The sequence below is a fragment of the Phytophthora cinnamomi genome, assembly GCF_018691715.1.
Source record: "Phytophthora cinnamomi strain GKB4 chromosome Unknown Contig23, whole genome shotgun sequence".
NCBI classification, from domain to species: Eukaryota; Oomycota; class Peronosporomycetes; order Peronosporales; family Peronosporaceae; genus Phytophthora; species Phytophthora cinnamomi.
Genome location: NW_027150956.1, coordinates 831,648 through 843,739, shown reverse-complemented (window position 1 = coordinate 843,739; position 12,092 = coordinate 831,648). Strand labels below are relative to the sequence as shown.

The 12,092-nt window shown below is 52.6% G+C and overlaps 1 protein-coding gene across 2 annotated transcripts; it reads right to left on the bottom strand.

Moving 5' to 3' along the window:
• Positions 1 to 3: 3 nt before the first annotated feature.
• Positions 4 to 5,013, bottom strand: IUM83_05061 (uncharacterized protein; the record flags this gene model as incomplete). 2 transcript variants are annotated; one of them, XM_067929173.1, is made up of 2 exons in its annotated part: positions 4 to 1,462; positions 3,989 to 5,013. In XM_067929173.1, the coding sequence occupies 2 exons, from the start codon at positions 5,011 to 5,013 to the stop codon at positions 4 to 6; spliced, it is 2,484 nt and encodes an 827-aa protein (XP_067794773.1). The 2 variants fall into 2 exon arrangements, with proteins under 2 accessions (XP_067794773.1, XP_067794772.1); XM_067929174.1 differs by lacking the exon at positions 3,989 to 5,013 and having other exon boundaries at positions 4 to 1,329.
• Between the last annotated feature and the right edge of the window lie 7,079 nt (positions 5,014 to 12,092).

Here is a 12,092-nt window from a genome sequence, read left to right as displayed (position 1 = left end):
CGCTCACCTGTCCAGCCCGGACTCGAGGATGTTCAGCAGCTTGGAGAACTGCGGCAGCTGCCCGATGCTCACTACGGCGACGTCCCAGAGGGAGGCGTTGGCCTCCGCCGGTGGGAGCCCCGTGTCGCCACCTCCCGCAGTGCCCGACAACACCTCGAAGCGAGGGATCAGCCACGGGGGCGCCAGCCACGCGTCGCCGAACGTCGTGTCGGTCGCTAGAGCGCTGATACTGAGGGTTATCACGCCGCTGCCGGACACGGAGTCCATCTGCAGGGCTTTCTGCTCGACAGTCAGGAAGAACGGGTATGCGCCGAGTTCCGCCTTGATCCACGCGCTCAGCCTGACGGTAGCGTTGTACGGCGACAGGGAATAGTCTGGGGTGTACCACAGACCCCACACACCCAGCCACATGATCCATGCAGTGTCCGGGTACGAGCGGATCGAGACGGAGGCCGACACGTCCTCGATGGTCAACGAGGTCATCACGTGGCTTCCCGAGAACGGCGACACCACGTCGTCGTACTCCAGGTCGCAGTTGCTCGTTGCGTTGAAGCACGCGATCTCCAGCGCGAAGGCATCCCAGTGTTCACGTGGGGGAGCAGTGCCAGACGGAGCGGACACGGAGGAATTCAACACCGAGCTCATGTTCAGGGCGACGCGGGCCGCGCCGTAGTCGTTTTGAGGTCGCACACTCAGTTCCATTGAGGTGCTGCCCAAGAGCGAAGCGAGCGAGGTTTGGAAAGTCAAGCAATCCGCGTCGGCCCGGCACGAATCGATGGCGTGTTGGCAGTTCTGACGACACGGATCATCAGCGGATATTGTTGTCGAAGCCGAGGTCGGCGTCGGCGATGGCGCTGAGCTCGTCGTAGCCCCCGCAATACCGTGAGATAGCAAGTTGATCAGCTTGCTATACTGCGGCTTGAGGAGGTCGGAATAAACCACAAGTTCGGGAAGTGTGACATATCCTTGGGCAGACCCGACAGAACCGTCCGTAGTTCCAGCAGCTACGGCGAAGCTGGGGATCATTGTCGGATTCACGATCGCGTACTGGTACAACTCGTCGATGTACGTCCCTAGGAAGCGAATATTGAACGTGGCGCTGCGTGTATCCGAATCGGCCTCCTGTTGAATCACTTGTATCTCAAGTGGCAAAGATTCGTCGTCATTCAGCGCCTCAAACCAGGCTTGAAGTCGTTGGGCTTCGTCCTCAATTTCCAGGCCTGTTTCGTCGGGTATATAGGAATACACGTTGCCATTAATTGTCATATCCCATTCCGTGTCTGCGTACGTTAGCAACCGCACGTCGACAGATGAGCGAGCCAAATCCATATCCACTCCGGGACACGAGTCAGTGCCCCTAAATGAGACGCAGACATCGCTGTATTCTACCTTGCACGTGTCGTACGCGAGGCAGTAGAGTTCGGCGGCCACCAAATCCCAGGCTGCCGGCGTGTTATTCACACTGGAACTCAACGGTAACAGTATCGGATACAGGTCAGCTCTGAAGGACGCTGCTCCGTAGTCGTTCAATATCTCTGTGGTAATAGCCAGCTGTGCGTCTTGCAGCAGAGGAATCACTGAATACTGGGAGAACGAGACGCACGCGGCGTCATTCTGGCATTCAGCAAGAATTGAACCGCAGCGCCGACATGTATCGTTCGAGCCCATTTCGTGAGATGGAGAAGCAATTGTTGAAGCCGGTGTGGGTGTCGACGCGGTGGTGCCGGCGATACCGTAGCCTAGCAGGAGGTCCAAGAACTTGCTGTATTGAGGCTTGCTGCCAACTGAAGTCAGCGATAAACTCCACGGCGTCGTGTTTATTCCGGCTGCTGGGAGATTTGGCGCATTCGTAGAAATAGTAGAAAACGACGGTAGTCCCGATAAAGGTGCCATCACATATCGATTAATGAGCTCGTCAAACTGCCCATAGATCGCAATAACACCAACAGCAGCCCCTGTACTTTCCACTGTCCAATTTCCTAAGTGCAATACGGTGGCTTCGGGCAGTGTTTCGCTTATCGTTATCTCCACCCAACCCAAAAACGCATCGGCTGCAGCAACAGCAGAGACGACGTCAGAACCAGGTGTATACATGAACTTGTGATTTTGTGTAGTTGCAGTCCATTGCGTGTCAGGATATGTGCGCACCGACAAGTTGACAAAAATGCTGTCTAGGCTTAGATATATCGGGAGGTGGTTTCCAGTGGAGGCTTCGGCCACGCCTTCATATTCCAAATCGCACTTTACATCTGCAAAACAATACAATTCGGCAGCTAGTGCATCCCAGGCGTCAAAACTCTCGGGTAAAGTGGCTTGAAGCGTTGGTACGAGATCGAATTCATACGTCTTCCCCCCAGGGCTATCCGACAAGACTTTTGCTTGAGTGATATCGATAGAATACAGAGACGGTGCGAGTATTTCTCGTGAAAAGGATGAACAAACTAAGCTGTCCTGGCATCTTTTCATTGCTGACGCACACTTGCGGCACGCATCGTCCGATAGTAGCGTTCCAGAGGGGCCAATTGGCTCGATCTCAGACTGCATGAATATTGTAGATTTGTTGCGCGGCACCGTTCGAAGCTGAGCCTCACCGCCTTCCATAATAACCTGCTTTATCGTAGCAAATTCTACAGAAGTATCATCCACCGCTGCGACCACGACAAACGAATCCGCTGGCAAGAAAACATTGTGGTAGATAATCTCCAGTGTCCATTCGCCGTTTCCGCTCAAAGAGCTCACGGACACATCTAAACCCACCGCTTCTTTAATGACCGCTTCGATCTCAAGCTCGGACCAAGTAGAGTTGATGGGTTCGGTACTCCCGACCAGAAGCTCGCCTAGATTAAACGAAATAAGTATGCTAGGCACAGTGGACGAGCGGGGCGAAATTCGCAGCAACTGGATATACGACGTCGTTTCCAGCACTACCGCTTGCGTTCTCTGCACCAGCGCAATGGGACCAAACGGACATCGTGTTTCTGCAAAACAAGACAATGCACTTAACAAGCCTAGCGCATCCGCGTTAGTCGTAGATGAACCTTCAGGAAGACATCGGTAAAGCTCGTTGCTGATAGGCCTCGAGCTGAAACTTCCTTTCATAATCCCCTCAAAAAGGGCAGGCGGCACCTGCTGCCGAATGCACTGTCCAAATGCGCTCTTCATCGAGTTATAGTTGCACAATTTTCTGGTAATTTCGTAAGCAGAGCATCCGAAGAGCTGTGTGCTGCATGACAAGCAGTCTAGAGACAGTATCCAGGTATCGTCAGATGGATTGACGCGTACTCGAAGCTCCTCCAAAATTATATCAAGGTTTGGTCGAGACGATGAAGCTGCATAGTCAATAAACGCTCGCGCAGGAGACTCATCAATTACGCTGAGATTCCCCACCGTTGTGTAGAAATCCACCGACCTCAGCATCAACGCGTTGAAGTATGTCAGTGACACTTCCAATGCGCTTGGATCGGTAGCAGAGGGTTCGACCAGAACTGAAACGTCCGCAGCTTGGTTCAGCACAAATGCTCTCAAGAACATTCCCAAGTAGGACGCCGACGCCATGTACTCAAACGTCTGCTGGTCAGTCACACCCGATCGAATATCTTTCGTCACTATTGTAAGGTTCACGTTGTTGGTCCCGCTAATTGCAGGAGTCGCGTGAAACTTCAGCGACCCGTTTGTCATCGTTATAGTGGTAGGGTATTCTTCCCCTGCAGCATTGCCTAGGACCCTCCCAAGCGCGCATTTGGAGCGTGCGACACAAAAAATTGCCTGTCTAATGGGAAACCACACTGCCGCCGGGAGGTCGGCAACACACGAAGCTAACGGCCACAGTAAGTCGATTTGATTTGTGCTGTCAGATCCTAAAGCCCCGGTTGAACCACTTGAATCCTCGGATCCGGAGTCCACACCAGAACTACCGCTTGCGCTATAGCTCGCTGTAGCACTCTCCCCCAGACTCTTACTGCCGCTCCCACTGAGAAAGTCAGCGTACCATGCATCAACATCATAAGCTCCACTTTCGCCACCGTTGTCGTCGAAGCTCCCAGCTTCCACTTCCTTCATTGCGTCACTTCCACTATAACTTCCAATATCCCCAGCGTTCACGCCTTGACTACCGCTGTAACTTCCAGTATCCGCACCACCGCTAGCCATTACCTCCAATTTCGACAGCAAGCAAGGCATCACCTCCGTGTTGCATACTTCAATATCCCCACACGAATCGAGAAACGCAAGACAATCGTCGCACGAAGCTCCAAAGTCGGTCGTGTTCTCCCACGTGGAGTTCTCTAGCAGAGGATACGCATCGGACAAATCCACATCGCGCTTTTCACTGTTCTTCGTGATGGCGAGATCCACTTGAACGACGTTGGAGTCGACCCGACGCGTGCTCTGCTTCACGAGTTGGTTGCCATACACCCCGTACGCTTGGACAGCGCTGGTCGTAGTGCTTGAGTCCACCATCTCAATACGCAGCTGCACGAGCAGTTGATCTCGAGCGGACAGTCGTTGACTGCGTTGTCGAAGACGCAGCAGCAGATCAATCACGGGCGGTGAAGAGGTCACGGAAGCCCCGACATCCGCCGCACTCGAGTTGGTCTGGAACCACCACACCGTCGCCTCCGCATTATCCCCCGTTGTCCCCGGAATCAACGGTAAGATGTCGTTGGAGTCGTATCCGTCGAAGGTGGCGGAGACTAACGGGGTGTTGGTGTCGTAGCGACTCAGGAAGAACGGATCCAGGAGAAACTCGGACGAAATCCGCAACTTAAGACACAGCCGCGCGTCGGTGCAGACAACGGAATCTTCCGTTGGCGCGACAAACTCGTAGGCACTTGGGGACGACGAAGTGGGATCTCCGAACTGCACGTGGCTACTGACGGCAGACAACGGGTAGATCATGCCCGCAATATCCGGCACTACGACGCGCGTAGCCGAAGCTGCATGGGTCGGTGTGAGTGACGCTGTCACCAGCACCAGCACCACGATGAGCAGCTGCAACAGCGGCTTGAACGCCATGGCGGCCTCAAGAGAAATCTTTTGATTGACAAGTGCGACCGCTCTGATGGGTCGTGGGTTGAGCGGCCACCAGTAGAGAACCCGAGCACGACTATCAGTGTACACTTTAATCAGGCAACGGTATGATGTTCAGTATTACAAAGTCTTGCGCAGAAGCTCTGAAATTTCGTTACCAAATTTGAAGAAGCAGATGAAACGAAACTACGCCCTGCCTCGGTTTGTTTATTTCTCGTAGCTTACGCGGCGTGGACGCGGTCACAGACAAGCTCTAACAAAGGGAAAACATAATACCTGTTGTTCCAGCACTACTGACCTGTTGGCGTTGCACAGCTCGTTTGACATGTCGGCGTCCCTGTTCAAACTGTTAGGCCGTGTTTGCTGGCGAGATAATGAGGGGTTATCTACCCTGGCTTAGTGTGGGTCTCGGTCCTAAGATGATTTGTAAGGCGGAAAAGACGCGAGGCAAATATCTTTTTTCATAAATTTTATCCAATCGAGGGGAGATTCATATTAACTCGAACAGATTCATATTAACTCGAACAGAGGAAAAAGAAAGCAAACTACCGTGGTTTCATGTCCTCGTGAAGTCGCTGGTGGAGAAGAGCGCGATACTGCTCGGCCTTCGTCGCATTAAACCTACCGCGGGTTGTCCAAGACGTGATGTCGTCCACAATGGATGCAGGCACAAGCTCAGAAATCAAACTTGCAATAGTGTCCATGTAGTGCAAGAGATAGATACCGCAATCAAGCGAATTAGTTTGCTGCGGCTTTGTCTGGTACGCGTAGGTTGTAGCTTCAAATCCTGCAACAGGGAGGTTTGTATTATAAGCCAAGCGGCGACTGAGAAACCACTTGAATACCTGAAAAACGTAATCAAAATTGTGTGTGCCTTTCAGAGAATCAACATGATACATCTTGCAATGCCCATTTTCTGCTGCATTCTCACCAATTAGAAAACTCCAGTGATTTCTGCCTGAAAGCGGGATGAGAACATATCGATATGCAGACCAATCAAAATCCTCCATCAACGACTAGAGCACAATTGCTTTTTTCTTGCCGCGTCCCCGAAAAGTAAATGCCAGTTCCATTTCAGCGAATACAGCAGTTCCAAACGCGCAAACAATGCCTGGTTTATTAATCATATACCTGTAGATGTAATAGTCAATTGCGTTTCCAGTAGTCGACGTACTATTCAGAAGACTATCGGAGTCGTCCATGAATACATGTAGCGTATACTTTGTCTGTGGATCTGTCCACACAACAAGTGGGGCGTAGCTCGGATAACGCGTTCGAAAAAAACGTTGCATTGTAGCACTTTGCGTATTTTTTTTGCGATAGCAGCCGCAATACCACCCTTTTGAATACCCACATCACTGTCCAGCATCTCCACGTCGCTCTCACTGTCGGCCGCTGGCGGCCGACTTTCAGGCTCATCAACTTGATCAATTTTCCTGCTACCACTAGTTTCGTCAGGTTCACATTCACTGCTATCACTGCTATCACTGTCATCACAGTCACCACTGCTGTCACTGTCACCACCACCCTTAGCAGCGTCACTACTACCCTCAGCACTGTCACCACCCGCTCCATTGTCACTACTGCCTGTCAGTGTACGTGTTCTGGTCTCTGCAGCCTCCACATCCTCTGCATTCTCAGCAGCCGTTGCGTCTGCAGCAGCCTTTTCAGCTGCTTTTGTTTCCTTGACCCGCGCTGCAACAATAGCCTTGTATCTCACAACAAATCGTTGAACCCATGTCTTTTGGCCGCTGTCAGACGAGGACCTGCCTTTTCCACAATAATTTATGCCACGAGCACTGAAACAGTACATTAACACCACAAAGTCCTCTGCCCTCACGATAAACTGACGATTTGCACTACAACGAACCCGCAGCAGCCATTAATTTACCGCCTCCACCACTAAGTCCTCATTCACACGGCGAACCACTTTGAACCAATCAAATGATGGCTGAGGGCCTACTTTTAACCAATAGATACACTACTCCCTCGAAAAATCTGGCAGAATCGAATCTACCATCTAGTTCGCACCCCCCCGCTCCCCACCGCCTTTGCTCCCCATGCCTCGCCACCTCCTCTGGAACAACCTCGCCGTCGGGCTGTTCCGCGCCGATGCGGACATGCTGCTCGAGACGCTCAAGAGATTCACCATGGCCAGGAGCGACGTGGGGCAGTGCTGCATTTGCAGTGACGCCTCCCCGCACGCCATGCGCGCGCAGCGGCTGCAATGTGGTTGCGCTGCTTGTGCCACTTCCTTGCCCGCCTTGCCATGCCCTTGGCGCGGCCGAGTTCGGTAGTGCCAGCTGCTGGATGTGGTGAACCTGGACGAGCTCCACGCGCATGTGACACCAGTCCGTGCGCCAGCACCAGCTCGCTTGACGCAACCGATGAAGCAAGCTGCGCGCGACTGGGCGCGACAAGGGCTACGACCAGCACGAATTTGGCACTCACTTCTACAGCGCTACAACCTCGACGGGCCGAGCGCGCCATCGCTGTCAGTGGTGCAGCGCTTTGTGCACCACTACGTTGCGAAGCAACTAGGGGGTAGCGACCTGATGGCGGCTGTTCGCGCCAAAGCGCGGAGCGCAGGTTTTACGGGCTAAGAGGAGGAAAACGAAGCGTTTACCTTCTCTTGGCGCACAGATAGAGAAGGCAAGCCGGTGGTCGGGAACGGTAGCGATGCCAACCCATTCGTGGTTGGCATCAGTACGAAGAAGCTACTCCGCCAAGCGCATCGTGACCCTAGCTCGTTTGTGCTACATCTGGACGCCACCTACAAGCTAACGCAGGCTGGCTACCCTGTCATTGTCATCGGAATTTCAGATCAAGCACGCCGCTTTCACTTGCTGGCTATTTTCATCGTGTCGCAGCAACAAGAAGAGCAATATTGGGAGGTGCTATCCCTCCATTCTCGGGTCTTTGCATCTGTGACTGGGAACTCTCTTAGCATCAAGTGGGCCATAGGCGATGCCGATAGTGCGCAATGGAATGCGCTACATGCTGTGTTTGGTGGCGAAGCCAGCTCGTTCAGTGTCCTGATGTGCTATTTCCATGTAGCCAAAAAGGTGTTCGAGAAGACAAGGGCACTAGACTCTGAGACGGGAGCGATGGTTCACCGTCATCTACACGAGCTACACTTTGCTCGCGATGAGAGGGCTTACAATGACCAACTAGCTGAGGTGCAAGAAGAGTGGGGAAAATGGCCGCAGCTAGCGAAATTCGCTGCCTACTTCAAGAAGGTATGGCTAAACGAAAGGTCGTGGCGGTGGCAGTGCTACCACACGCCGAGTGGTTTCGCCACCACCACCAACCCTTGCGAAACCTACAATGCATCACTAAAGCGTGACGTCACGCTGCGGCGCAAGCTAAAGGTGGGAATGCTAATGGATCGCCTGCTGATCCTTTGCCGGGCTGAGAGTGTGCGCGCGCTACCTGTCCTGACCGCTCCGGCGTTCGACGATCGCCTCGTGAGGCGTGCCAATGATCTTGCGCAAGCTGGTCTATTGCGTGAATGCCGTCCAAACCGCAATAGCATCGCATACCTACTTGGTAACACAGCAGACGAGGGAACGAGGGAAGTTATTAACGTGGTTGCGCTACCAGCACCGAGAATTTACGACGTACATGACAAGCGCTCACGCGAGGACCTTCCTGTGACAGCCCAGCTTGGCGTCGAAACTGCGCGGATGGAGCACCTCGACATGCCTGTCACTGGATGGGAAGTCGACATTGTTGCCCGAACGTGCCCCTGCCGCGCGTTCTTCAAGGGAGGCAGCTGCGTGCATTTCCTCTACGCGTTAGGGGTTGTTGGTGGCGTCGACAAATCCGGTCGTGAGACGGTGGTCTACCGAGGACCGAGCAAGCGGAAGCGCGCGCGCATTGGTCCTGGTGTTGGTCGGCCTACGCACAACAAACCTGCGCTATCGATGGAGTGAGATAATAGCAGATGAATGCGAGAACGGTAGATAACAAAACAATAACAGCTACCATTACCTTAGCTTTTGGCATGTGTTTGTTTGATCTCTAGACTCCAGCATCAAGCAAGTCTTGGGCAGGATCGAAGATCGCACCACCCTTCTGCTCCTGCTCGCGAAGGGAGAGACGGCGTGGGCCTGAAGCGCTTGTGCGACGCTGGCTGATACTGGCCGCGGTCCTCCAGATCACGCCGGTCGGGGTGGGCATGGCCGCGGTCCATTGCTTCGTGTAGTCATCCTGCGCCCCGCCGCCTTTGGGTTGTGGCCGGTCCCGCTGCCCTGGCGCTACGGCGCTCCTAGCCGGCAGCGTTACCGCCGAGCAAGTCCGAGCAGGTTTCTGGGCCGAGTTGGCGGCGCCGATGTCCAGCAAGTCACGGATGTTCCAGGTGCTTCCTCCTTGGCATCGTCCAGCTGGCCGTGGAAGCGGTCCGCGTACTTCATGTCCTCACCTTCTCCCAGCTCGCCGTCGTGTCGCCGCCCAGCACCTTCGCCTTCATGGTGTCGTCGCCTTGACTTCAACTGGAGCGTGCCTCGCGGTTATCTGCTTTGACGAAGGAGGAGATGTGGGCAGAATGAGAGCCAGTCACTGTTTGCCCTTTCTAAACGAATACGTATTCATTATTATTATCGTGATCTCGTTGGTGAGGCTCTCTCAAGTTGTACGTATTTCTTTGGGAGGGGGGGGGGGCTTCTGGTTTGCTTGCTCGGAGAGGGTGTGTTCGATTTGCAAGGTGGTAATGCACGATTTGCAGTGATCAGCACTGAATCTACAAGTGTTTGTAGGATTCCTCCTGTCAGACTTGGCTCTCACAAACTCCTCAATTCCACGGCAGTACTTCTGCAAGTCGATGTTGCTGCACTTTCGTCATGATATACAGTTCTCATAGTACTCCAGCACGCGTAGTTCGTAAGGGGCTAATCGGTGTGGACGCCCCGCTCTCTTCTTGCGCTTTCTTTGAGCAACGTCAGCAGGAATTTCTTGGTCCAGCAGATGCCAAAACATTTTTTCCATCCGTGCAGTGATCCTTTGGGGACATTCAACTCCTCAGACGCCACTTTGAGACTCCATTCAGGGTGTTGTTTCCGCCGCTGTAGCTTGGCTATCTTCTCCTCCAGCGTGAGGTTATTGCAGGAGCGCAACATCGTCGGCTTTGGAGGGATCTGTCGGCTGGAGGGGGGAATCCGAAGTGATGGATGAGAGGAGATCAACCGGCTATTTGACGTATGACGAGTTAGAGGTTTTTGCATCGTTCGAGTTAAGGCGAATCCGTTCGACTTAAGGTGAATCCGTTCGAGTTAAGGTGAATCTGTTCGAGTTAAGGTGAATCTGTTCGAGTTAAGGTGAATCTGTTCGAGTAGAAAACGTCTTCCTAATGACGGGTACGACATATTGGGAATCACGGTCGTCGTGAAAGTGTTGTCCCGAGCTCTACTGATAGCTCTTCCGCGTGCACAGAACTCCAATTAAGAGATTTGCGCTGTTGTACACGTACGGCTTCAATAGTGGAGATTGCTGAGCTCACGGCTTCCTCTTGTGATACCTCCTGTTCGGAACGCAAACTCCTTGCCTTAGCTTGAATAGATTAATAATGCGTCTCCGGCGATTAAAAAAACGTCGCCCTTCACTACTGCACCATTTTGCCCCATACTGATCCTCGAGGGATCTCACGGATACTCCACCGCCGAGACCTTGATCCCATTCTTTCCACACGTCAGAGATGGTGTTAATCCCGCGGCTCATTTTATAAACGGTGGAAGCGTTGATGGACGGTTCAACATTCGGTGTTTCTGAAGCAGATACACCCAGACTACTTAAGATTGGATCTGTGGAAACGTGTTGGGATACATCCTGCTGGACTAGCTTGATTTGTACTGTAGCTGTTCCAGCTGTAAGCAGTGATATGGCCTTCGATAAGCTAGACATCTTGCTCTCCACTGCTAACACAGAACGACGAATACCTTCTAGGGAAAGCTTCACGCCTTGGTGCACTCCATCTAGTTTTGCTTTCAGAATCGGCATTGCACGCTCTAGTTGCTGTTCACTAGGGTCCTCAATATGATCAAGTGTAGTGGGTCTAACTTGACCCACTACTTTAGCTTACACGTCGCGCTACGTGTATGAGGAAGCGTAAGTACTTAGTAATTACTTAGGTTAATTATATTTGAATACACAAATATAATTTAAATCAGATAAGACTCCAAGTAGCTAGTTTAAGGTAAAATGAGAACTGTATTGTTTGTAAATTGATCTTCCTCCTAAATCTGCTAAAAACTGTTTATCATCTATGAAAGGGGTTGGCAGCGGCTGGCTGTCAGAGCCCCGCTAATATGCATGTCTCTGATTGGTAGAAAGATGCTGCTTTCTACCAATAGGATCTTTGGGTAGGTGTGGACCACTCATTGTGGTGGCCCACTTCAATGTATCCATTGGTGTGACTTACACCAAAGTGAGGAAGTATCTAAAACTTTTAACAGATATCTTATCTGTTAAAATTAACAAGTGGCTTGTAGCCACTTGTACGTGTAACCCCGTTACACCATCCCCCCCTTAAGGTTAGACGCGCCGGGTCTCCGCACGTCAATCTTCGGAATTGACCATTCGTCAATTCTCCGCGTTTGGAGAAGAAATCCGCGCTCATTCAACGATGAGCGCGCCTCAAGAGAAGAAGACTTCAAAGTCGGTGGGGAGTCATCTCTCCATCGACGACTACTTCGAACGCCAAAAGGCGAAGTATGGCGACGTCGTCGCCATACTTCGCTCGGACGCTTCGAGTTCGAAGCGTTCGCGAACTGAGAGCGATACCCCACTCGCTTCCACTGGGGCTCTCAGTACTCCGCGCGCTGCTGCAGCAGCGCGTGATTTGAAAGCTCAAGGCTCTCCGCGCGCTGCGCCTGCAGCGCGCGATCCGTGGATGCCGTCCGTGTCCGAGATCACGGACCGGTATGGGAACTCGGTGCCTCCGAATGAGGTGCCGCTGTACGTATGCAGCGCCATCAAAGATGACGCTGTGGCTGCCGAGCTGCACTTTGATGCGGAAACGCATCAAAGGCGCGATTAGTACATCGGACTCTTTCATGAGCTCCGATGGT